The following is a 27,274-nucleotide window of genomic DNA, read 5'->3' as shown; positions in this document are numbered from 1 at the left end:
ACTTCAAAACATCTTCCACTAAAACTTTTCTAGTAAGCATCTTCTTCTTTCTGACATGAAAAAAAGTCATCTGCCTGCAAGCAAAAGTGCCAGTAAACAGGAATGTCAGTGCTTTCCAGCTAAGTGATCCCAGCTCTGCTGTGAATGTCAGCCACATCTCAGGTGAGCAAGACAGACACTACGCTCCATTAGGGAATTAGTGCCTCCTGCAGAGTCTTTGGTGTCCTGTCCCTTCCGTGTCCAATTCCACAGCACTAAACTAGGCCCTGATGGCAAGCACGACTCATGAAGGCATGTCTGCTTTACCCTTGCACACAGTGACCCAGCTGGGTTTGGAGGAGAGGAGACATCCCATCTGCGCAAAAGGGAAGGCATCTGCTAAGCCCATTATCTCACCGTCACTAGGAGCCAAATCTGGCAAGAACAGAGCTCTCCAGTGGGAAAGGGGGGATGGAAGAAAACAAAACAAAAACATCAACCCAAGCCAAAGCCTCGGTGCCCAGCATGCTGCCCTTTGCACACACTGCCTGCATCTCCTAGCCATGGTGAGATACAAAGTCAACAGTTCCTCTAAGTACCAGCCAATCACTGCACTCCCAGGGGCATCTGGAATATGCATGCAAGAAGAATGTGAGGGGAAGAATTAAAGAAACCAGAAGAAAAGAGACATGCTTTCACAAATTCAGATTTCTCTCCAATCAAACTGAAGTTCAGTTCCTGGAAAAAGATGAAAGACTATCACAGTTCAAGCCAACTGGAAATCCCTCCATTTGCTCTCCCACCCAGTCCTGCAACTGCAGAAAGGAGGCAGCAGAGTGAAAGAACCCAAGTTAGACCTGCGTTAACAAATATAATGAAGATAAGAGCAACAACACCCTCAATGCTATGTTGACACATCCCACTCTTTTGCAATACATGTGTGCCAGTGACATGTTTCCCATCAACACAGCCTGGGAATGCGAGTCTGTGCTTAGGAAACCCATCAACACCAGTAACTCAAGTACACACAGAACCAGACCCTTGGAACATGACCAGAGGCTCTGGGGTCAGGATTTTAGGCACTGTGAGGTAGCAACTTAGGAGAAAATCCAAGTTCCCCCCTCTGAAGCAATTTTTAGCACTATAATCCCAGTCTTTTGCTCTGTCCTAGAGCAATGTTTAGCAGTCTAATTCTGATCTCACTTACTCAATTAGCAGTAAGCCATTGAGCCCAGTCTGTTCCAGATAGCAGCCACATGGTTCAACATCCTTCCCAACAAGAAGGAAGTCAGCCTCACAGAAATTACATTTTATCAGCACCATGACATTAGCACTCATAGTGTTCCCTAAGACACTTTCACATCTGACCAGGGGAGGAAAGACACACAAAGAAATTTCAACAAAGCCAAAAACCATATGAATCCCAGCCCAGCACCTTGGCCACATGACCCCAGGAAACTCCACTGCACTAGTTGCTGGCTTAGCTGAAAAATACAGTAGCGGAGTGGGTATCGAGTTTGCAGCTCACCCTGTGTGCAAACACCATGGTGGGGGTGTGTGGATGTCACCCAAGAGACAGTGCTTAGAGAACGACGCTTTCAGACTTGGCAGCTCAGTGTGCAGAAAGATTTGACAGCAGTACTGAAAACAACTGCAATTAAATTGAGCTTGTGATTGAGCTAAAATGTGAGCTGGAAGGTTTTTTAAGAAAAACAAAATAGTGAAGTCCTAACTATGCCAAGAAACAGATCGCCTCAGCATTCGAGGGGAGAGTTCAGTTGCAGCTGCCTGCTCTATCACCATTTCACAGCCAAGACGACAAAGTAAGAATTATTGCTCATTAGTAATTTCATTCTTTGAATACTTTCTGGGTGTTTGTTGTTTTGGGGTTTTTTGTTTGGTTTTTTTAATACATGTGTGCATGCATACACACAGGAGCTTCTGAGATATTTCAATTTAAGGGCACGTGTGATTCTGTTGGACTTGCTGGCTGCCTTGTACCAAAGCTGAGCGCAGAACAGCTCTGTGGGAAGTAAGGGGCAAAGGGTGATATGCAGCACCACCAGCTTTCCTGGAAATAAGGCTAGCTGAGAGTTCAGCCAAAGAATTCAGGTTTACATAGCTAGTTCCATGACAGATGGCAAGTCCTCTTGGAAATACATTCGGGAGGAGAGAGAAGAGGCGAGATGTTTTAATTTTGTTACTACTAGAAGTGCTATTCCAGGAAAACCAGCTCAAATTCTGCTCACAGCCTGCCAGAGGGAGCAGCTGAATGAGAGGTGGTCAAGAGAGACTAGACCTACAGGGGTCAGCCAGAAGCTATCAATTATTACTAGGACTAGTCCAGTGCCAATTCCAGTCCGCAGAAAAGTTTCCCATGGTTTTTGATAGATCTGGCAATTCAGGACACGGGATCATGTGAAAAAGCTAAATTAAGTTCCTCTTCCCTTATTGAAGTATGTACCAAGAAGCAAAGACAATCCGTAATAGTTGGTATTGCTTTCTGGGAAATCATTTCATTCTTCTCCCACCAACTGCTTAATTCAACACTTCTCCCTATACAGATTTTCTAACTCAATATTCCTCTAAAAATTATATTAATATGTGGAATATTCCATTTTCATTAGAAAAGCCATATCCCCCTTCTTCCCTGCCCCCACCACTGCCCCAGTGGGTGGTGTTATACATGAACCCGAGTACTGCAGTGCCATCGTCCTTATCTGAATTTCAGTTGTGATGACGCAAAGGAGCATCAGACAGCTGTGTCCTGAAAACACCCCAACATGTCCCTTGCCAGACAAGGGAGACCAGCTGCTCCACCTCTGCTGGTTCATCCTGTGATCCTTCTGCAGTGGCTACAAGGGGCAAGTTACTGCTACCCATGGGAAAAGATCTGAAGGCAGCTGCTAGTTTGCATTTCATTTTTAAGCTATGTCAAGCCAGCTTCACATTAGCATACTGACATAGCAAGATCATTCCCTTAAAGAACTGGCTTTCACCCCCCCCCCAGTCATGCTCGACTCTAATATAACCCAGTATCTAAGTCTTTGCTGCCTTGCATCCCCTAAACTACCCTTCTCTAACCTGAAAAGCATTCAAGCAGCACATGATATTTATAACTGTATACAAACACCTCCAGCTACAGCAGCCTGCTGCTACTCTGCCTCTAGAAAAGGAGAAGAGCTGAAGATCAATAACCTAAAACTGATGTTAGCCAGGCTGCTTGGAAGACCCTTAAGCACAGCTAAGAGCTCTGAGATGAAACAGAAAGACTACTTCAAGCCTGTGCAGTGCATAAGGATGAGGACCATCGCAAAGGTTAAATACCCTATGGCAGGAGGGGTGATGAGTGGGGAAGAAGAGCCTCTTCAGACCTGCATCTTCAGCAGGAGGACTTTTGCACCAAGGGCACCATGACGCTCTCCTGTTGACGTTAGACCACACTGATATCCATTTGCCAGCCAGCAAAAGGACAGTTGACCCATAAAGTATTTCAAGTGGAAAAAAAAAAAGCCTAAGACAAACAAAAATAGGAGCAGAGCAGGCTGAAGAGGGAGGCAGGCATTCTGGACATTCCACCCAGCAGCTCCTGTGACTGCAGCTCACCCATGACACTGCAGCTCCCTCTGGAAGAGCTCCATATCAGCACAAAGATCACCCTCCATGCCAGGGACATTCCTGCTCCCTGGCTAGTGCAGCAGTAAACAGGATGCAAGCTTAAAAGAAAGGCTCTCCAACAGGGATGGAGGACAGACGATGGCACAGACAGTTGATGGATGTAGGGACAGCATCTCCTGTCCCTGCTGGTAGGAGGCATGGACAGAGAGGTCACACCCAGACTGCAGATGCCATACCTTACCTGGACTAATGGGGCAGGCTGGGAACTGTGCAGATCCTTGCTAAACCTGCTTCTCATTCAACACTGACAAAAACTCCAATGGACTCCTTCCTGCACATCAGCAACAGAGGAGGCACCACTCCTCTCCTCAGTCCCAACCTCCAGCTCCAGACTGGCCACACACACCAATACCAAAAGCTTTGAAAGGAAGCCAGCTAGCAGAAGGAAGTGCAGGTGCTTTTGACATTCCTCCAGCACCTTGAGAGTCCAATGCTTTTTTAGTTTGGGATGGCATGACCAAGCTATTTTGACTGCAAGATTTTCAGAACAGGAGCCAGCTCCTGTGTACCGTAACCAGGGACCTCATTCTGGAGCTGCTTAAATTCTGCTTCGCTATCTGTTCGAGCAATGTTTGTGTGATACTCAGTACAGATGCTCCCTGCAAGAGTCCCTCGCTATAATCAACACACTTTACTTTCAACTCAGATGGTTGCTGAGCATCACTGGAGTTCTCATGTCTTCCATTGGTAGATCCCAGTCCAGATCTGGATTTAGGAATAGGATGAGTCAGAAGGAATTTACTAGCATGATCTCCCTCAAGGTTAATTTAGCTTGGTTGCCTGTCCCTTGCTATTTCAGCTGTTGCTGTACCTCATCCATGGAAGAGCTAAAAGCCAGTCTCTAATGATGAGCATGGGTTTCAGGAGAGCTTTCCCATTTTCTTCCTGGGCACAAATCCCCAAGCTGGTGCAGCTCAGCACACACAGCTCCTGCACCTGCCTTTCTCTGAATATTGAGAGTAAGCAATGCACATGCTTTTCCTGCCTGGCCCTCCCCAGGAGATGATACAGTCCTAATTATAACAGTCCTGTCCACAGCCCAAAAACTTAAAGCTGTAAACAAGAGGCATGGAAAGAAAAGTTTGCAAGCTGACATCTAGAAAATAATTAACAGAGAACTTTACTGGGTGTTTCCTCACAGGTAGCCAGAAAGTGCCCGTTCGTTCATCCCAAGAAACAGTGCATAGCAACGTGCCAGTGACCCAAGGACAGCCCCAATTCTTGTACACAGTGACCTCAGTTTGTGAAAGACTCCACTGCTTGGCTGGACTTCCATTCCTCTTCCCACACTCACACTGAAGCAACCTGGTTTCCACTTGTTGTCCCAAGAGAGTGAGAACCAGACAGACCTTCAGCTGAACTAAGATGAACAAAGGCCGACTTGTCCTGAATAGGAACCTGACCCAAGATGTTCTCCGACTGCCTATCAGCGAAGCCGGATGGATGTCAAAGCGGGGCTCAAAGACAAATTCATGCCAGCAGGAAATAAAGTGAGAGTGAGGTCTTATGATCTGCCCTTATAAGACATTTTCAGGTAATAGGTGTACCCCACAGCTGATGACAGCTCTTTAATTTCAGTGTGAAATCCTGGACAGATGCCTAAAAGCACTGAGTGTGGAAAGGATGCCTATCCCTCACTTGCCAGGAGTTGTATAACTCTGACTATTTAACACAAAGAAAATCCACCCATTTTTAAACATTTGAGGCTAGGGGATGGCAGCTGGCAGTGGAGCCTTTAAAGGCAACAATTCTTTTCACATCTGCACGCATCTTCCTGTAAGCCAGTAATATTGAGAAATTCCATGTACCAGAACAAGCTGTTCTTCTGGGACTTCCCTAATTTTTGTTTTTCTGAGGTATATTTAATTTATATTTATTTTAAGGTTTCCACTCAATCCTTCTTTCCTACTATTTTGTCATCAGATAAGAAACAGCTCAGCTGACTGGGCTCCAGATAAGAGATACAGGAAGGAAGCTTTTCTTTTTCATTTTGGTGATACATAGGTAGCAAACAACTTGCCACACAACACACACCCACTCAGTCTGCAGACAGCCCTACTGCTCAACCAGCTGTTCCCTGTGGCAGGTAACCCTTCCCAAGAGGGGCCCTGTGCAGGGATTTAACCCCTAAGCTCAACAAGCAAATGATTTTGCAAAACAGATTTCTTAGAAAGCCTGGCCACAGGCTGTAAATAACAATCTTTCTCCCCCTTTGCTGAAAGATGAGGAGCACTGATACACACCATAATGGAGTAACTCCTAGGGATCCCTATCAGACTATGGTAAGCAACACCTATTCTGACCTTACAGGTGGGGCAGGTGGAAACACCAAGAGGAAAAGACAGCTTTTCAAGTAGGGCCAGCTCTCACAACCAGAGGCAAATGCTGAAGGAAGGGCTTAGCCCATAACACTTTCTGGCCCAGATTCTCAGTACTGAGCATTGCAAAGGCTAGACACAAACAGTGCCAAGACACAGCCTGCAGCAGGAGAGCATAATAAATCCAGATCACCTGCAACTGCTTCAGAGCCAAAAGCCTCCCTCTTATTAACATGTTTGTCCCAAAAATGTTTGCTCTTCTATTTCAAGTAAAATTTGGGAAAAAAGCAAAAAGCTGTTGGTCACTTCAGCTGTTTAAAAAAAGCCAAACCAAAAGGAGCCATTTTCCCCCTTTGAGCCAAGAGAGATGGTTATTTTGTGTGCTCTAGATACCAGTTAACAGATGAACCAGAACTATTGTCACGTCCTGGATATGGGGAGCTTAAGGAGGAGACCTGTTTTTAAGTTGCCCAAGTGTTTTTCCTCTTGCACAGAGCAGCTCCCCAGGCAGCCCACAGTGACTGTTGCCTGCCTGTCTGCCCATTGGTACCTACAGGGTAGGACCCTCATGCAAGCCAAAGCGCAGATGCACAATTCATGCCTCATCTCACCTAAGGCAGGTTGCTCTGCTTTGTACAGAAGCAAAAAGGCTTTTGGAGAACAGGCACACAAGCTGCCAGGCTTGATTACGTCTCTAACCTAAACCCTTGCACCAGACTCAATGTAGGGTTGGCACACCAGACCCTCACCAGGTGACTGATGTTCTCCAAGCTGAGGCCCACTTTGTTTCTGCGGCCAGGACAGGAATGTTTATTTTTGCAACAAAAAAAAAAATCAGAAAACAGCACAGCTGCTCCTGTGAATCAATCAATAGAAAGGCCAAGAGGCAGCTCAGTTCAGGCAGACAGCCAGGATCATCCTCTGTCACAACCACAACAGCAATCCCCAAAAGCCTCACCTTTCTCCACTGTAATTCCCTAATATGAGGCTTAATGCTGCATTTCTGTTCATTGCATTAGAGAGAAATTGAATGGTATAACAGCTCATGAAAAGGAAAAGTTGCACAGGAGCCCAGGCAAACTGCACTGAAAGCCATGTCCTGTCTTCATCCATCCACCAATCCCTGTCAACACTCTAGTGCAACCCAAACTGCATGGGGTGACAAGAAAAGGGGATTCACAGAGTAAGAGAAGGTGCAGCTCAAATCCCTGCTGCTCACTCTGATCCAGAGCGATGCTGGGTTTGGGGTAATTTTTTTTAAAAGCAAGTACTCAGCGAGAGAAAGCTAGCAGAGTGGATGAACAGACCAAAAAACATGTTGTAATAATGTGAAATTGCCTTTCTCCTTTGCCCTGCACAGAGGCAGAAATGGAACCACATCCAACTCCTGCTTTATTCATCCATGTGAAAACCACTAACACAAAAAGCCTCCAGTGGTTGTTATTCTGAACTGGTGCAGAAGGATCAAGTCTTACCCACATGCACAATGTTACACACACACTCCATACTTCTCAGAGTCAGTTTGCAGCATAGCACCACAAACCTAGAGAAAGAGTGCACTATTTTCACTTCACACGGGAGGTATCACTAGAGGCGAGATGCTTCGGAAAAAGAGAGATAGTGCTACAGGACAGTGGATACCTTTGCCAGGCACATGCACCACAGATCCACAAAGACAAAAAGTGGAGTGAGCAGTCATCATTTCTATTTCCAGAGCCTGAAGAAATAGCTGCCACTCCAGCATCCCCTTCAGCTTTATCACACACTAGCCTGTACCCTCAGTGGGCTCATGAACACCAAAGCAAGGCCCCCCCCACAGCTTTTGGTGGCTTTCAGTCAAACCCCTGCTGAATGCTCTTCTGCATGCTTGCAGGCAGCAATTGTTTTGTGTTCACCAGAGATGTTAGCAGAGGCAGGGCTAGCTCTGTCATGCAGAAAAGAGCAGCCAGTCTCCTTTCTCCACATCCTTTCCCACTGTACACTTGCATGGCTACTAAAGCCCTGGCACAGAATGAAAGGAATAGCCCTGAAGTCTTCCACTGGCCCTCAGCCTGCATCGTGCCCAGCTCCCTCATGCTTGCACAGCTAGCCAACTACTCAAATCCATGCCAAGCACCTCCCCATGCACCTGCAAGCATGCTGCTTGCTGTGCCTGCTTCGCCCTTCCATCTCACACAGACATGCTAGGCGTCACCTTACACCCCTGAACTCTTCCCCACTAGCCACGGCATAAGCAGAGCAGGCTCCAGCAAGGAAGTAAAAATGAGAAGCTTCATTTCAAAGTTGTCCTCAGAAGAGAGGCAGGGGCATTTGGCTCTAGAAGGAATCTCATTTTGATGAAGCAGCTTATGTGGGACGCAACTTCAGGCAGACCACAAGACAGTCTTCATCCCTTGAGAGCCATGACACAAGAATATCTGGAGACTGATGTTAACTTTCTTCCACGGACATCAACAGTGGTCCCTGAGCTACAACTCCCAGGCATGAAGATGACTGGGGTTCTGAAAACAACCACATGAGCAGGACAGGAGATACTCACAGAGGGTTGCACAGACCCCTGCAAGGGAAGAGCCTCTGCTCAACCCTTCCCACAAGGCTGAGCAGTGCACAAGCAAGGAGACCAGCAAGACAGATGTAGCAAAGTCCACCTGAAGCTCACACACACAGAATGAACTATGGCTAGTAGTTAAATGGTTAGTTTGTTCCCATAAAGGAGTTTCTACCAATTCCACTATGTAAGAACTCTGGGCTAGATAAATCAGTGTAACTCCCCGTGTGCTGATAGTCCACTCTGAAAAACAGGGCTCTAACTTTCTCCATGCATGACGTAACTATGGCAGCCTGAATCCACACCCTGCCTCCATGATACACTGGAATAACTTTTTTGCCAGACCCAGCCCTGAATCAGCAGCATTCAATGAAGCTGGCAAGAGCAGCTCTTGCTATTAACATATGTAAAGGGCTCCCTAATTCATTTACACCCTCAGATGCCGCCACCTCTCCTTCAGGATGCTACACTAGATAATCCACAGGAGTGGCAGCTCAGAGACACTGCCAGAGCCTCCAACGCTAAAATGGTACTCAATTCTTTAAACCCTAACCCAAAAGTCTTCCAAAACCAGTATCCATCCAAACAGACTGCAGTGTATGAAGAGGAAGAGAATGGTTCTTTCTCATAAGAAATCCTCCAAGCACAGTACAGCCAAAGCCTGGGAAACAGCTGCAGAAGGCACTTCATGAAGCTTGCCGATTCCAGAGGACTTTTCAGACAGAAGCCATCAATGTAGATTTGGTCTTTATCTGTACCAGAAAGCACCACAATTTCAGGTCTGGGCAAGTGCCAGAAGGCAGCACAAAGCCCTGGGTTCTAGTAAAACTAGCAGCTTCCACACCTGACGTATCCCAAGCACCAAGAACAAAGTGCATGCCATCCGTCCAGACTCATCGCCACTGGGATCACATGGAGCTTGGCTTGTTCTGAGCCTTTCAGCTGGGGAAAAGTCCCTTTCTCCAGAACACTGAAGGCAGCTCTCCCAGCCACACTGTACTGCAGATCAGCACAACCCCAGGGACAGGATCAGGCCTGTCACAAGCAGCTATTGTATTGCAAGCGCCAAACTCTCTCCTCTTTCTTCGGCCTTTGTAGCTACAACAGGCAGAGCTACAACAATCTCCAGCATCTTTTCTACACTCCCAGGCTCACCAATTCCTTCCCTTCTATGCGCTCCTTGGAAGGGATTTTCTACTGCCCCAGACCCTATCACTTCCAGGACACATTCTGCCTTTTCCCAAGGACATAGACTTATTTAGGGCCTTCTGCATGGAGTCGTTTCCTCTACCCCTCCTTTTCACCAGCTTACTCTCTCTGGTGCCTTACGCCTGCCTGACAAGAAAGATAGCCTAAGGCAAATACACATACATGGGCTCCCTCGACTCCCAGACTCTTGAAGGCACATCCTGACTTTCACCTCAAGTCCCAGGAACATTTAGCAGAAAGAAAGAGGCCAAGTATTAGAGCTGGGCATTGGAAGTGTAGAAGTGCAGAGGACTCAATGGGAAAGTGGTTGCCAGCTTGGAATTCAGCCAGCAGCAGGGTTTGCCTCATGGAGAGCAAGGTGGACAGGAGTCACCTGCTTACACTGCTCCTTGGAGGAGATTTCTGAGCTTTTGCAAAGGCCCTGGAATTAGGAGTCTTGTCCATTCCCAGCTCTGGAAAGGAATGCTGACCAAATTACCATTTCTCCAGCCCTCGCATGGTCCTCTTCAAGTACAGTACAAAGCAAGCACAGAGTTGAAAATCCTCTCCAGCCAAGCCAGTGAACATTTCATCCCTGCTTCATGGAGGGCATAGAGGGAAACTTGGAGAAACCCAGAGCGAGCAGGGAGGGGGCTAGCATCGGACTACAGTCATTCCCAAGCCCGCTGTGCTGGAAGGCAGCACGGCCCTCCGACAGACAAGAAACAAACACCATCAGCTACCAGACATGCAGGCAGAGCTGCTGTAACCACTACAGCAGCAGGAGTTTGGACCTGGAAGGAACCTGAGGAAGGTTTTTGATTTATCAGGACTAAACTCAACTTCCAAACATAATCTCATATTTTACAGGGAGGACTTGCAGGTGCCTTGAAGAGTTTTGGGAGATAAGAGGCAGAAAGAAGTGGAACAGCCTGGACATGCTACAAGTTCAAGAGAGATGCTGAAATTATGGGTCAGAAGAATGACCATGCAAAGACTGCTTGTGCTGTTGCCACTGAGACTGCACAGCTGTTGTGGCTGACAGAGAAAGGGTGGGCACTAAGCTGCTCTGCCTGCATGTCCGGTAGCTGTCTATGTCAGGTGGCAAAAGAATAAACACATGCATTGCTACAACTATGTTTTTTGCTAAAAGTGGCTACTTGGCTTCCCTTGCATTCATCCAACACGATGCCTGCAAGAGCACCTTTCCTCACAGGAACTTCCTTATTAGAGCCAGGCAGACAATAGGAACAAGCCCTCTCCCTCCCAGCAAAAGGTATTGCAGGGTGCTCTGGCTGCTTGGCTGCCAGCTCACTCATGCGGACACCAGAGTCTGCTGCCCTGTGACTGCTCATGGCACTCATCCAGGCACAGCAGCTTCTCCACCAGGCCAGTGAACATTCCCAACTATGTCAGCACAGAACATTCCCCTACCCACCTCTCCTTTCCACCAAAGGAAGAAGCAGCAGCTTTACCACTTCCAGGCAGTGCCAGGAGGTGCCCCATGAATTACATCCACATCTCCATGTATGTACGTAAGGGTGCCTCTCCTTCCATTGGCTGGGATGGGCCCGCTGAGCTCAACAACTTTTTCCCCAGCTAGGGCCTCTGCAGAAGATAAAAATGACAATCTCCTGTGCAAGGAGGGACTCAAGTTTTGAGAGGCCACAGATGCTATGAAGCTTTCCTTCAGGTACCTGGGGACATCTACAGATCTCTTCACACAGCCACACAAGACAGCATCATACATACTTGTCCTAGGATAAGCTTCATGATTCATGCTTTGGCCAGCATAAACTGGCATTGCTCTGAGGACTCCATAGAGACTAAGCTGATTTATTTCCCTCTCTCAATCTGGGATTTGGTCTTGGACTCCACACACACAGAAAAAATAATCTCTGTGACCAGCCCTTAAGTCTTTGCATGCACATAATCAAATTTCAGGAGCACAGCATTTAAGATGCTGCTATCGTTCTTTACCTCAATTTCAAAAGGTAAGAGAGGGTTTGGTTTGTTGTTTTTTTTTTTTTCCTCCTGCTACTCAATGGAAAAAGTCTATACAGTTCAGCAGCATATTTCCTGGTGGTCACATGGTGACAGCTGACAAGGAAACCTTAATGTCACATAACTGCTACTTCAACTCAGGTCAAGCCTGAGAGAGTCCTGGCTAAGATCCTAGTTAAAAATAAATAAATAAATAAATCCTGTAAACAACCCAAGAAGAGCTCTCCAACAAACACCCCAAACAATGCTACTCAATCTAGCAGGTATATGGCCTCCTCTGTATTCTTAGTACTAGAAGCATCCCCTCAGCTTGCTTTATCATTTTCTGCTGACATTGTCATGCTTTAGGAGAACAGCTAACTCCCACAAACAGGCGTTTGATAGCCAGCTTTGCTTCTGACAGCAGAGCCCACCTCTTCCCCCCAAAAAAGCAGCAATTTAGCAGTTCCAACCCACCCTCAGATGAAAGGTGTATAAAATAATACTCGCACAGACAAATGAAATGCTGTTGGTTAACTATGAGTCACAAGCACAGTCTGGGACCTTAGCATCAGCTCAAAAACAGTTTTTCAGCAATTACAGGTTCACATTCCATCATCCATCCAGGCTGCTACACTTCCAAAGCAGGCACCCCAAATCCCATATAGCTTACCAGAGTGAGATGATTCAAGGTCATTAACAAAAACATATCCCCTACTCTGTATTTAAGATTTAAGAATCCAACAGTAGCTGCATTTTAGCATTACTTGTGACTGAAAAAGGACAGTCTCATCATGTCACATAAGCCAGTTTTACTCATCCAGGCCAGTGACTTAAGGATTTATTCAGACAGGTAAGCATCCTCAGAGCTCCAGGCCTGGAATCTGTGAAAAGCTGAAGGATTTGAGGTACACATAAGGAGGAGACTGCAAAGCCAGCACAAAAGGCGTTGGCGTATGAAGGTGCTTTTCCTGGTGTGCTGGACTCCAACAGCCCCAAGAGAAGACACAGGCATGACAGAAGGCCATTTCCCAGGAAACCCTCAGGACAAAAAGTGATTCATGCTACAACACTGCAGTATGCACAATCAAGTAACTCATAAACATGTGAGACTTCACCCGATGCACCCTGATAGCCATACAGATTATTCTAGTGGAAAAATAGCAATGCTTTTTCATGCCAGTGAACAGAATAATCTCAAAGCTGGAGAGAGCACCTCAGATGCGGGACAATACCACTGGTTTAAAAAAATACCACTGGAGAATAAATCCAAAATCCCTGCACCTTAATGGCAAAGTGCTTAACAAGAGCTAGGTGAGGTCATATTAGACCATAAACACCTCCTGGCCTCTTTTTTATAAGGTCCTCTGCCTAGCTAATATGCATGCCCAGTGCTGTTTTATTTGGTATTCTCAAATGCACCTTTGAAGCCCACAGGGAGCTCTCAAGGCTGCATATCATTTGGTCAGGGCTTTCAGTTCAGTATTAGCCCATAGTGAAGCCTTACTGCTATATACAAATGACAACAGTGTAGTCTTAGTTCGGGGAGAAGGCAGGATCAGCTCAGAGGCAAGGTGAACAGGTGCAAAGGCCAGAAGGAAAAAGCTGAAAAGAAACCACTAAGTGGGATCTTACACTCTGAAGTCCAGGAAAATTCCTGTTCTCTCTGATCAGGGTCTCAAAGGATCAGAACCAAAGAAAAACCCCAAAGGAAGAGGTTTTTCCACTCCTCCCCAGGAAGTATTTATCTTTGCACAGTAGAGTCTCATTGAGGTCAGAGCCACGTACAGATGCTTGAAGGCACTAGCCTTATCTACACACAGCCAAATAAACAAGGGTTCTGCAAAATTCCACTCTGCTTGTCATCCACCAAGACACACTATTTAGCATTTCAATTTGATGGACAGGGCAACAGACAGTGCAGGGCAACAGTTGCCATAAGCTTCAAAGCCCATGGGCTATTACACTTGCTCTCAAAGAAACCAGCTGCATGACAAACACAGATACTTGGTATCCTACAACAGCCTGTACTAGGATGAACTGCCCTCCTAGTACAGGCTGCAGCTGTACCTTCTGCCACCGTCCCCTTCTTCCTTATGATTTCATTCTAAACCCTGGACCTCAGCCTGGAATCTGCACTGTCAGGAGAGTTTATGACAGGGACAAAGTGCAGCGATGCCATGCCCCAACCAAGCACCCCGTTTGCTTTTACTTCCAGAAGTCAGCTCTGTTGCCTTAGAGCTGCTCTCTACCCAAGATATATATGCCAGCCACACAAGCAGAGTCAAAAGAAAAGTATCCCAGAAAAGTCAAACTTCAGACAGAATTTAAAAACGCAAGATCCAAGCCTTGGCTGGCTTTAAAAAGCATGGTTTGCCCTCTTTCAGGAGGGAGGTGAATGCTGCCTAGAAGGTCACCCGTAACTCAGTTCTCTTTATCATGCCTCCCTTTGTACCTCATAGGGAACAGGAAAACCTATACTAATCCTGATTCACAGAAAGCTCTCTACCAGGCTGGGTAACTCTCTGAAGGCAATGCCTATCACACTGTGGATGCTCAGGACATATAAATAGCAACAACAAGGTAGACATGATAACAGACTTGCTCAGCACTATAATAGCATCTGAGCAAGGCAAAGGGTTTGGGCACTACCACCACCCTGTCTCATGTTCATGCCACACTTCCAAGTGGCACAGGGACCACCCAAGTCAGGGAACTAACTGGGTAGCCACTTCTTCCAACAGAAGCAACAGCAAGTAAAGCAACCAAATCCCTGGCAGCTATCAGCAAATGGATCCCTGCAGGAAGAGGGATTATAGAAGGCCTTTTCCCTTGTCCATGATAAAAGCTGGCACCATGGCATGACTACAGCCTTTGAGATCCCAGGCTGGGGTTTGAACAACTGTTAAGAGCTTCCAATCAAGCTCCAGAAGACGGTTACACTTCATTGGGCATTTCTGTAAACAAAATGCTAAGGAGGGAGAAACTTCAGATGAAACTACACAGAAAAAGCTAACTTTTGCTACCTGAAGGCTACATCTCAAAACTCTACCTCTCCCCAAAAAACAGGGAGTGCCATGGAAAGACACCTGTGATCAAGGTGAGAGGAGTTCAAGCAGTAAACAGCTCCGGTTTCACTTGGCTCTAGGAGAGGCTTGTAATTCTCTGAGACTAAACAGATATACCCGATTCTCTCACACCACATTCCCCTTTCAAGTTTAAGATACTTTTTTGCATTTTTTTTTTCCTTAAAATAAAAGCTTCCAAGTACAGACTCTAGCATGTGTTTGTTTACTTCCCCCCCCATAAGCAAAATGGCTAAACATCAAAACAGAAAAAAAAACCAGGAAGCACCACACACCATTCTCTTCAGTTGTTTCCCAGACATACCCTAAGCAGGGACAGACTACCTTGTGTGCCTGCTTCACAGATTAACTTTTTAAGGTTTCTTCTGTAACTTGAAAACAGAGATAATATCTAGCTAAACTGGTGATGTAGCTCTTGCAGAAGGCAGTAAAATTTCCCAGTGCCCTACACCCCAAGGAATAACCCTCTTCCAGAAATAAAGACGCTAAGAAAGAATAAAGAGAGATTTCCTAGTTACTCAGAGTTCAACTCTAATCCGTACACTCAACACCCTGCCTGACGTCTCCATCTCCAGCCGCTTCGCCTCCCATTTGTAGCCACTAAGAGCTGGCACCCACAGGGCGAGAGGTCAGCTCCTCTCCTCACCAACAGCCCCACATTCAAGCAAGCCAAACCCAAGAACCGAACCTCAAGACCACTTCACTACGGTGGGGGATCAAAACCAGGACTTAATGCCTTCCTGACGTGGGGCAGCGGTCCCCTCTGCGGGGCACAGCGGCACCCACTCACCCACCCTCCATCCCACGGGAGCCAGGTGCCCATTTTGGACGTGTTCTTCACGGCCTGACGCGGCCGAGGTGCCTCCGACACCCTCTCGGACGCCACCCACGAGGAACCGGGTGTGAATACTGAGGTAAAGGCCTTAAAAACAAAGCGCCGCACGCAGTTGGGAAGGAAGAGGAGGGCGGAGCGCTATTTCCACCACCATTCCCCCCGCTGCTGTTGTAATTCAAAAGAATTCCTCACAACGAAGGCAAGACTCGAAGGAGCGCTCGGCTCTGGCAGCCGGCTGGCCTCGCTGTGACAGCGCCGGCACCTCAGGCCGGCCCCGGGCCGCCCGCGGGCGCCGAGGGCTCCTCGCCCGCCCCGCGCTTACCGAGGCAGGCGCCGCTGACGAGGGCGGTGGCGGTGAGCGCCCCGGCTGAGGCGCCGTAGACCTTCCTGGCGTTGGCGACGAGGAACGGGGCATGTTCCTGCAGGCAGCTGGCTACCCCGACGTGGTAGACACCCAGGAAGCCGCAGCCGGCGAAGGAGATATTCCAGGTGGAGTCTGGGGGGAACATGGCTTCCGCGCCCCGCTGAACGCAGGGGTTGGGGGGGGGGGGAGGGAAAGAAGGGGAAGCCGCGGGGCTCCTCTCACATCACACCGCCCCGGAGCGGGCGGGACGGAGGAAGAGAGCCGCGAGTCGCTGCTGCGGAAGGACGCAGTCACTAGCACGGCGAGGTTTGCTGCTGGGTTGCTGCTGGCAGCCGCCGAGCTTATATGAGGCGGCCCCGGCCCTGCCCTCGGCCGGCGGAGGGGCCGCGCTGAGGGGCGGTGGCATCGCCCCTCCGCCGGCCGAGGGCGGGAAGCTCCCGGCCCCGCCTTCCAACCCTTCCTCCGGTGACCCCCTCCCCCCCCCAAGCCCAGGGAGGCCGGGCCCCGTGGGCATTGCGGTTATTCGCCGCCCGTTGAAGCACAGCAGTCGTACCCCCGCCTCCTCCCTTCAGCGGCAGAGGCTAAGTCGGTTCCTTCGAGGAGCGAGGGGGAAAGGAGAGGATTACAGCTCCTCACAAGCACCCCAAGCCTTGCCGTGTACCGGGGCAGCAGCCTGTCTTCCCCCACAAAACATGCTCGCTCTTGAAGGCCTCTGCTCCCAAGTTCTTGGCGTTTCCTCCAGATAGAGTCCTTTGTTTTTCAGGAGAGGGGCAAAAAACGTGAGAGGAAGGGAAAAGCTTTCTCCTTTCATAAAAAGCTGGGGAGCCAGAGGGAGGCAAGGCTCAGCAGAGGCATAGTGCAAGAACAGAGAGAAAGGCAACCCCTGTCTCTTAACAGCTTTCTCTGCCTCTAAACTCACCAAAATAGACCTGGTTGCTTACCTTTGCTACCCTTCTCTTAACAGTTTTCTCTACATGCCTCTAAGCTCACCAAAATGATTACCTTTGGTCAGGGCAACCACAATTTTCAGTAGTCCTTCTGCAGAAGCTCTGGGGACAGGCAAGCCCACAGCATATCAACTCACCACAGAGCAGCACTGGGTGAGAGGCCAGTGCTATTAGATCAAAATAGATTTCAGAAGCTGGAAAGATCTGCTTGTCATAAACAATACAGACTATTCATTCAAACAGTTAGATAAGTGTGAAAGTTTACAGGGACATCAAAAGCATAGCAAGAGAAGCAGCTGCTCAACTCGAAGCAAGATGAGCAGGAGGGAGGTTTGGGGGATACAAAACAAAAAGCTTAAGTAGTTTTTTAATAGACTCAACACGGGGCAAAAGCACTTTCTACCAAACTTTAAAAAAAAAGGCTTAATTCTTCTTGGCATAAATCTATTTGCATTAGTTTTCTTATAACTGGTCAGAATTTTCTCATTTGGGACCTTGTTATACCTGTCCTTAACAGCTCTCAAACTAAGCAGAACTAGGCCTTCCTCCCTACAGGAATTTCACCAGTTACATTAGTGGCAGTCATCCAAGTAGCCCCTCTCCTGTTCCTTCCACTCCAAATGTCCTTTCATAGGATACATGGGAGGCTGGTACCCTCCCCACAGAGGGGGGCTGTCCAGGTTGTTAAGAACAGCTCTCTACTGCCTCACAGACGGCTGACTGAAGCAACCAAACTCAGCAAGTAACCCTTATATAAATCAAATATTTGAGCTCAAGTTAGGCCTCATACTCCAGCCCCTACAGAGTGCTTTTTCATTAAACATTTGCACTTTCCTTCCATCAGACAGGCAGGAGTCAAGCCTTATCTTTCTTCCATGTCCTACCCTGGAGCCCACCACCTCATCTAGCTGCCAGGAACTGCCCTTGATACATACTAGCACCATCCTGGAGCACCTGAAGAACTAACCCCAGTTAATCTCAAATCCTCTGTTTATGCCCTATACCCACCCTTCTTTCCCTTCCTCTTTACCTCTACTTGCTTTTGTAATTTCCTTCCTCCCTTAAGTTTGATGTGATTACGTAACCCTTGTCAGCCCTCATCTCCTTCACCTGAAGAGGTGAGCATTGGCACATCTGAGCCTTGACCCTCTTAATGGCCCTTGACACCAAGACAATCAATCATAGTGCTTTCACCCCATGCTTCTGGTGATACAGAAAGGTATTTCCATATAGCCAAACACAAAGAAAGCATTTGTCTCTTGCGTTTTCTAGACCAAGGATCGTACTGCAGAAGAACTAGTCAATGGGCTGTGACTTTAGCGGAAATCTGTGGCAAAACTGAATACTGAACCTTGTTTGCAGATACCTCCCTAACACTTGTAACCACAAGAACAGCTTCGTTCTCCAGCCAATGCTACTTCCTCTTTTTTCAGCATTTCACAAACTTTAAGGTTCCTACTATGTCTGGAAAATAGAAACAACAATGCTGTGACAATGCCGGGGTTAGTTTCACTTGATTTCTCAACAGCAAGGTCATCCTGAGTTGTTTATATCACTCTGCCTTGACCCTCAAAGTTACATGTTTGAGGAAGTTAATGCTGCCCTGTTGAAACAGGTTAATGAAATATACCATGTGAACAGTAATCTCTTGCAGAATGCCGCCTGGGTACTGGCACTAACAGGCTGGCAAACAACTGGGTTTTTCTCAAAAATAAATTATCCCCCCAAACTAATCTTTTTCTTCTCAATAAGAAAGCACTGCCATAATTCTGCAATTGCTCATAATCCTGCAGTAAACCAGGTCAGCAAGATTTACATGGCAGCTTTTCATGTGTATCAAAGTCCTATCAGAATACCGCAAGTTCATTTGTGCCCTTGCATGTTGTGATGCCACTGAGACAGCTTCTCATGCAATCTCCCTTTGTTGCATTTGTTTTCCAGTCTAATGAATGGTGAGCAGTTAGTACATATGAGATAATAACATACAAGCAAACAACCTCTGTTTGTTTTTTCAGGTAAGACCTTGGTTGTTGATGGCCAATGGGAGTTAATTTTAAAGGGAAGCTGAGCAGCAGCCTGTTACACTGTTGTCTTTAGCATGTTACCCTAGTATTGTGGCCTGTAGTCATCAAGACTGGGGCACAGGTCATGAAGCCCAACAGGAGTGCCATTAACATCACTGCAAAGCCTGACTGTGATGTCTTTTTCTTATCTGTGATGTTTGCGTATATCGGATAATTCTTTGTCAAAGACTTGAGACTTGCTTCATAGGAGCATCTCCTTAGGCAATGGAGCAGTCCCCTCGTCCTGCTCTCTTGGGACTGAATTTTCCTTCTAGGAAAGCTACTAGAGATGTCTCTGCCCCACGTAAGTAAAACCTACTGAGTACAAGCGTGTAGCAGCTTGCAAAACTGGGCCTTAGTAGTAAGAGTGAAACCAGTTAATTTGACAGCAGCCCCAAGGGACCCATTGCTTATTACTTTCCAGTAGTGCCCAGGACATTCTCCCTGCTTTCCAAGTAGCAAAGATGTCATTCTCCCTGCCCCATGGTGTATGTAAGGAATGATTTTCAGTCAGAGCTGATTTGAGATGGCACAGCATTCCCTAGTGAGGAAAGCTTATGTGTTTCAATGTCAAGCCTATGACTAAATCACTCTGCCCTACCGTCAATTTAGTAACGATCAGTTACCAGTATAATCTCCAAGCACAAGGCTATCCTTTCCTTTCCCTTCAATGCCTTTGAGCCTTTCTTTATGAAAGGAAAAATCTGTTCTAGCTAAAATTGATTCTGCAAGGGGACAGACTAGGCCACCACTCCAAGTGTTTGTAGGCGCTAGTTTTCTCTGAGAGCATCATGGAATGCAACACATCCACCCCACTGCTATCCTTGCCATTGGAAATCATTGCCCAGTCTGAAAAGGCATCAGTGACACCTGAAAATTCGGAACAGCGTCCACAGAGCAGGAGCAGGGATCCCAACTCCTTCATAGCTAAAGCTCATTGAGATCAGCAGAACAGAGTGGTGAGCTCCATCCAGAACACCAAACAAGTCTGCAATAGTCTTCCAGGGACATCGCTGCTCATATACAAAGCCACCAGGTGACAACTGTTTCATAAATAGGTACAGGGGAAGAAAGCTTAAAATGGTTTGATTTTGCATTTGGAAGAAACGTTCACAATGCAGAGGTTTTAGCAAATTCTGTAAAATGTGTGTGAAATCTTGGAGTAGACCTGCCCACTGACCTTCACAAGGAATACCTACACAGGGTGGTTATGTAGAATACATTGGCTCCCTGTGGCAGCGTAACAAATGCTGTATTTTCAGTGCTTTCTCCAAGAGCTGGCCCCAAAAGTTTCTTCTCTAAACAGTTTACCAAAGGAGCTGTCCTCTTTCACAAAGCAGATTGAGCAACAGTTTTCATCAAAATGATGCACTTTCAGGAAGGAATTTATAGGTGACAGGAGGACACCCAACACAGGACCAGGTCCATAACTCAAGATTTAACAGGTCATGGCAGAAGACAGAGATAAATAAGGGGAAGAAAATAGTAGTCCTCCCCTCACAGCAGCCAACAGCTGGCACCATGGGTTTCAGTCTCATTCCACAGGCCTGGGCACAGCAAAACTCATGGAATAAATAGCTCAGTGCACAAATTCCTTTGTGCATGGAAAAACCCTGCTGAGTGGTATGACAGGGCAGTTCCTTCCTATGTAAACACTGACTTGGCTCTTGCAGCAGCCAAGCAAGGCAATATTGCAGGGTGGCAGGAGTTACCTCTCAGTAAAACCACATCCAAGAATCACTCTTTTTTCAGTGATCTGAAATGGAGAAATCAGCAAGGAAAGAAACACAGGTATACCTGCACCCCTTCCAGTGCCCAACCACAGCCATTACAAGTCTTGACAGAGAACTAGAGTGAACATGAGCGGTTTTCATTACTACCACAAAGATCACCATGCTAGGACTTAAGAGACCAAGTAGATGAAAGGTATTGGCACTGTTAACCTCCCATAACTTTCTTGCAGCAGGCACAGAAGGGCAGCAAGGGTTAGTTGCTCAAATCAGTCATTTTGAGGTCCAAGGATCCAACTTTCAACGGCTCACTCCCTTGGCTGCTGTGAAGTAATGGGTGTTTTCTCTTAGTACACCACAGGGAGATAAGTTTTTCCTACTTGGATTTCACCCTTCTCTTCTCTCAGAAGTACTTTCCATGCCTTGTCCAGTGACGCATAACCAACATAGCTGTATCAGCTAGCACTTCCCCTCCCCCCTCCCCCAGATAACTATGTTAGAAACGCTTCACAATATAGACTGCTCCAGGACACCTCTTTTTGACACTGCCTGTGGAGACTTGGCACGGGAAGATCATCACATGTGCTACTTGTACTCCACCTACTTATGGTGACAGCCAGGACTACTGTAGACGTCAGGGTAAGCTGCCTTCCAGAACCACCTCCTGGCAGAAGACACTTTATAAAAAGCAAAATTTACTGTCCTCCCAAGTTGATGTGTTCTTCTGGGCACACCAGAGATCAGTTTCAGTTCTCCAAAACAACCGTTCTCCTCATAAAATAGTTTCTTTTTGTTCAGATCAAGGTGATTCACATCCTATTGGTTCAGATAACCCCAGAACAGCCATTCAATATGAAAAGCACCTTTGCATGATCTCAGTGTCCCATGAAGAACAGGATGCAGTCTTTTTTTTGTTACAGATTCTATGTTAAGCATACAGATGTAACATGAAATCCAAGCATAGTCAAGCATTTTATTGGTGTTGTCCCTAGATCTTGGAAATCTGACACAGCAGTGAAATCAGTGCTTTTAGATATTTACAAAAACTAATTGCTGTAACTAGCTCTGAAATGACAATGTTTCTGGACTAATTCAGACCTGCTGTCCATTCAATTTCACATGTTTTGGAATTGATTAAACAGATCCTGAAAAATAAAGTCCTTTCATTGCTGAATAGATGGGACTCTTTCCTGAGTAACTGGGATGGCAAAATAGTATGGAGAAGGTGAACTTAACATCAGGTAGATTCAGCTTCTACATACTGTTTAAGAAACAGCAGTGTCAAAACAAGCATCCAGGTTCACATAGCTTAGCCATTTCCTAATTCCTTTAAGAGAGTTCAGTCCCACGACTTGTCAAAATTCACATACCAGTTTCAGAGATAAAAATCAAAGCTTTCTCCAAGCTATTTTAAGAACAGCTGTCTGAATCCAACAGCACTTGCATGGTTATAATAATAAACTCAAAAAACATTTAAAACAAAGAATTTTAATTTCTCTATAACAAATAATTAATCAAATAGGCCGAATCCCATGTCATCGTCAGATTCTTCAGACTCCTCCTTCTTCTCTTCTTTCTTCTCCTCAGCTGAAGGAAAAAAAAAAAGACCAAGCCAATGGTCAGTATTTACATTTTCTGTACCACAGATCTTCAAGATACATGTTTTGGTGTTCACATCTTCCGTATTATTGGTATTTCAGCCTCCATGGTTCATCTCATTCCCTTTCAATAGCCAAATACAAACACCAAGGAGACACAGACACTGCTATTGAAGGGAAATGATTTACACAGTGAAGTCTGTCTGACTCTTCGTTCTAAGCCAGACCAATCTTAAGGTGGATAAAGAACAAATGTTTTTGATTGCCCAAAGGAAAAGTAACCATTCAGTTTACACTTCAATCACATAGTGAACTGCCAAAGTAGAGAAGCCTTGAAATTTGGACTCAATTCTTAAGATTTTAATAGAGAAAAACAGAGCTGCCCTGTAACAATGCCCCTCCACCCATACTTACCGGCAGCAGGGGCAGCAGCTGCAGCAGGAGCGGCAGAGCCCCCTCCAGCAGAGACAGCCACAGGTCCCCCAGCCGGCATGCTGGCCAGTTTTCCATTACCTGAGTGGGACAGAAAAGTATTTAAATGCTCATGGCAGGCACAGAGCTAAGATGAAAAGGAAGAGAAATGAGAGTGCAGAAAAAAACAGATACTATGTTTCATGGACTGAGCCTGTCACTATTAGCTGAAAGGTAACAAGAGGCTGCACCCATGACAAGAAAGTATAAACTCTTTTGTGAAAAAAACTCAGAGTTTAAGATTCACAAAGACTTATCCTGAGAACACTGACAGCACATTACTATTAAGTTTTCTTCTGTACACAGTCCCCTATTTCTTTTTTTCCAAAACTCTCATATAAAAATAGTGGTAAATACATCCAATTTTACACATACAGAAACCCCCTATGTTTCCTGAATACAGCACAATAGCCCAGAAATTTATAATTTCAATATACCTCAAAAATAACATATAGGCAGCAGTGGCTTCCCCCCTCCCCACCCTGCCTTTTTTTTTTTTTTTAATGGTATAAAGAACTGTGAGGGCATGCCTGGATCACAGTTACAGGAAAAGGGGGGGGGGGGGGGGGGGAAGATGTATTTATGGCAAAGAGTACAGCATTTTAAACAAATTCTCCAGCACCCTGTGAACCCTATTGCATCTCCTTTGAGATTAGCAAACTGACTTCTGATTTATGGTCATCTTTGGAGAGCTAGCTAGTTCTCTGCCATCTGCTTTTCACATACTAAGGCTCCCATGGCATTCAGAGGTCACGTACACAGTATGTTTGCCTGTGTTCCAATTTCTGGGAATCTGTTTCTAAATAATTCCATTTTACTTCAAGCTCTGATAAACTAGCCAAGTAAACAAACATGTTTCATATGCATGTCAGTATGTTCTAGGAAACAATTTATTTAAAGAAAAAGTATTACAGAAAGAGATAGCGTGTGTTGTAAGCACATGCATAATGGCTCCCTTCGGTCTTCAGACTACATGGATAGAAATGTCCCGTTACTGCTCATAACAGCATGGCCAGGCAAAGTCCTGGCAACCTTTAAGCAAATGTATGCCTAAAAGTTCCCTTGTGCCTACACACTTGCAAAAAAAATAGAAATTAATTAATCAGAAACTTTTTTGCGCTACCTCAGCTCTGCTTTATTTCAGCCCTATGGCCCAGTCAGTTAAAGTTCCAGCTTTGGTAAGAGGCAGCAGGTAAGAGCACAAGCTTCTACAGAAGTCAGCACTCAGAGTCCTATCTGAGAGAAAAGGAAATGCCAGACTCAAGGAGCTCTAGAAGAGATGTGTATTGGAGGGGCTTCTATTAATGGCAGAGGGTGTAACTGTACCTTTAATGTGAATTGACACTTATTTACATTTAACAGTCTGTTCTTCCCATTTACCCACTTGTATGCACCAGTTGTGTAAAACACAAAGAAAAAAATCTCCCAGAGAACTTGGAGGACAGCTAATTCTTTCTCCAATCAACATGTCCAGAAAACTACATCATGAGCAGACTACCAGTAAGCTCATACATGCTTTTCTGGTTTAATGTGGTCCACAAGCGAAACCCAGCAGGTACTGGCACTGACCTGCAGGGAATTAGAATGGACCCGGATTTCAGTCATTTCAGCCAAGATCCAGCATGGAAGTCCTCAACTGCAAAGCTAAACTGATGAATAAATCAGGGAATTGGCTGCAGTTCTACACTCTCAGGTCTAAGTTACCAAAGTAGTAGAGGCAATTATCTGCGACACTCAGAGACTGTACCTACCCTGAGCAATGACATCCTCGATGTTTTTTCCATTCAGCTCACTAATAACCTGTGTAAATTAAGTTTAGAATGTTAATAGTTTCAAAACTCCATGAGTATAAGCTACATTTAAACAAGTACTGAATAATCATTATGTGCAATACCTCCATCCGGCTGCTTATACAGCCCCAACATTCCTTATTTGTCAGTGGAAGGAATAGGACATTGAAATGAAAACTTCAGCTAAGTCTTTTATACTTTTCTGTGAAAGCTTTTTCATTAAATCTATTACAATAAATTCATAATAAATCCAAGGAACTTGCAGAAAGAAGGATGCACAGATGTTGTGGAGCCAATTAGGAAGCCCCACTAATGGTCTGTTAGTCACTGAGGGACTGTTAACCTATCTCGTTCAATCCCCACCGGGAGGCTCTGAAGCACTGGGCCCTAGACCAAAAACCACAGGGTCCTGTTCCTAGCATTACCAAATGTTACAGCCAAGCTCGCCATCGTATCCTTGCACTGGAACAGAGAGTCCCAACTTCAATTTTACTACCATTGTTGTATAACCCGGGATGAGGAAAGAAAAACACAAAACCAAAAATTGCCAAAGCAAGCAAGCATTTAAAAAAAAAAAAAGCTACAGACCTTACTGATGAGCCTCTGCTACCAGGAGTCAGTGTGCTGAACACTGCTGAGTTGCCAAAGCCAAAAGACTTTAACCAAGAGCTTTTCAACAGGCACCTCCTGCTTACACAGAGCATGCCATCTGTGACATGCTGTGCCTGTGTGCTTGCTTCATCCAGAAGGAAGGTGATTTTAAGACTTCACTAGATTTACACTGGCCTAATATACAGCCAATGCAAACAGAAAAGGATTAATTAATCATGACCAAAACAAATTCCAGAGAAGCTTTCTGGATATTGGAAGATCAGAGAAAACAACTGATTTATGAAGGCATTAAAGAAATGTAAACAAGCTAAAGCTGAAAGACCTGGCATTTAAACAGGAGCACCACAAGTTCAAACCAACATCCCAAACCATAATAAGGATGCTGTCAGCTCAGCCAGCCCATCATTTGGTTGGGCCTGTGGTAAAACTGTCTCCAGCTGCAAAAGCAACTTACTTTTTCCACCACTTCTCTGGAAACACTTCGCATACAGGTATGGGGCAGGTGATAAGACCATTTTTTAGTTGGTTTGGGGTTTTTTTGTTGGGTTTTTTTAATGGCCATTTAAGTCCACAAGGCTGAAAGTCTATTATATCACAAGAAACATTCTAATTAGGATACTCTCTTCCTAAAAAGCTTTTTTTCAACACAACCATTTCAGCATTAATTTCCAAAATTAAACATTAATTGCAAACTATACCTTATGTCAGAACAGAACTTATTTTCAACACATACTTATCCGCTGCCACCATCCCACCGAAAATTATTAGACTGAACAGTCAGAAGTCAGCAACAACTGACACAGATCTTTGCAGAGGACAGGCGTTCAATAAGAAAGCCAGACTTCTACAAAACCATTGTAAAAATAGTTCTGACTGGTTAAGCAGCATTTTAGAAATCACACGTGTAATGATCAGCGAACACCTGAACAAACTAAGACTAGATCAACAGCAAGGCAACCAGAGAAACACTGAAGCCAAGGAAACGGCTCCCGTGTCTGCCGCTGACTGGGACACGACCACCCGGAATTAAGAGGCAACGCCACCTTGTTCATGCGTTCATCGTCCGTCTCGATGCCGACGCTGTCGAGGATCTTCTTCAAGTCCTTTGACGTGGGAGACTCGTTGCCACCCAGGACCGCTAGAAGGTAAGCTGCGACGTAACGCATCCTGCAAAACGAGACAACGGGGTCTTCAGTGCCGGTCGTCCCGTTCCGCGTCCGGAGCAGGTTCATCCCCTCGCTGGGGGAAGCAAGCCTCGCCCTCCCGGCCACAATTGCTTTCCTCGAAATTTAAACGTAAACCCACGCCACACCAAGCCGGGTACCGGTCTCCTGCCGGCACGGGACCCCGCACAAGGCAGCCCGTTAAACGCCGCAAAGCCGCGCCGGCTCCCGCCCCGCGCCGGCCGCCGCGGCTCTGCGGCTGCCCCAAGGCCCGAGCAGCCGGCCCGGCCTAACGCTGACGGCACTGCACGCCTCTCCGAAGGCAAGCGGCACCGCGGCCTCCCGAACGCCTCTTCACCCCGTCCCGGCCGGCATCCCCGCGGCGCTCGCCTACGCCTGTCCCGTCCCTCCGCGGGCCCTGCCCCAGGCGCGGGCCGGCAGAGCACATGGCCGCCATCCCCCCCCCCCCCCCCCCCCCCAAATGGTCTCGCCCAAGTCTCGCTGGCGGCCGCGGGCTGGAACGGGTGGGCCGGGAGCGACCGTTCCCGCAGGGAATGGGGGGGGAACGGGACCGCCGCGCGCTTACTTGGGAGGAGGAGGAGGCGGCGGCGGGGGAGACGGGCCTGGAACGTGCGCTCGCGACGGCAGCCCGGCGGCGAAAGGGAAGGGGTGGTGCCTCGGCAACGCCTTCTTCCCGTCACCCCTCAACAACGCGCGCTGCCATTGGGCCAGGTCGGCAGGGAGCGGGCAGCCCAATGGGGAGCCGCGGGCTTTGCCGCCACCTCCTCCTCACCGGCAGTGGCCCATGCGCAGAGTGGGCATGTCCGGCGCGTCGCGGGAGGGGCTGGTGGGGGGATCCGCCTCAGCAACTAATTTTCTGTCTTCGGTTTGTTTTTTTTCCCCCGCCAGATTGTGGCACCC

The 27,274-nt window shown here is 46.8% G+C and overlaps 2 protein-coding genes, 1 long non-coding RNA gene and 1 other non-coding gene across 4 annotated transcripts in view; 1 reads left to right on the top strand and 3 right to left on the bottom strand.

Moving 5' to 3' along the window:
* PNPLA2 (patatin like phospholipase domain containing 2) overlaps positions 1-21,560 on the bottom strand; it is a 36,414-nt gene extending 14,854 nt beyond the window's left edge. Inside the window, exon 1 of the mRNA XM_049819873.1 lies at positions 15,938-21,560. Within this exon, the coding sequence (XP_049675830.1) occupies positions 15,938-16,124 (187 nt within the window). The 5' untranslated portion in view covers positions 16,125-21,560. The remainder of the gene's footprint in view (positions 1-15,937) is intronic.
* LOC126046896 (uncharacterized) lies at positions 1,205-10,848 on the top strand. The gene is made up of 2 exons (XR_007508461.1): positions 1,205-1,802; positions 4,799-10,848. It is a non-coding gene; the product is annotated as an uncharacterized LOC126046896 (long non-coding RNA).
* A 631-nt stretch (positions 21,561-22,191) lies between the features above and the next one.
* On the bottom strand, positions 22,192-27,066 carry RPLP2 (ribosomal protein lateral stalk subunit P2). Its single transcript, XM_049819874.1, has 5 exons — positions 26,940-27,066; positions 26,234-26,357; positions 24,540-24,588; positions 22,732-22,830; positions 22,192-22,306 (listed from the first exon to the last, which is right to left on the bottom strand). The coding sequence occupies exons 2-5, from the start codon at positions 26,354-26,356 to the stop codon at positions 22,230-22,232; spliced, it is 348 nt and encodes a 115-aa protein (XP_049675831.1). The 5' UTR covers position 26,357; positions 26,940-27,066; the 3' UTR covers positions 22,192-22,229.
* Positions 24,253-24,380, bottom strand: LOC126047579 (small nucleolar RNA SNORA52). The gene has a single exon (XR_007508604.1). It is a non-coding gene; the product is annotated as a small nucleolar RNA SNORA52 (small nucleolar RNA).
* Positions 27,067-27,274: the final 208 nt, after the last annotated feature.

Source organism: Accipiter gentilis, chromosome 17 (assembly GCF_929443795.1).
Source record: "Accipiter gentilis chromosome 17, bAccGen1.1, whole genome shotgun sequence".
NCBI lineage: Eukaryota > Metazoa > Chordata > Aves > Accipitriformes > Accipitridae > Astur > Astur gentilis.
Note: the sequence above shows the minus strand (reverse complement) of the source record. Positions and strands in the feature narration are given on the sequence as shown.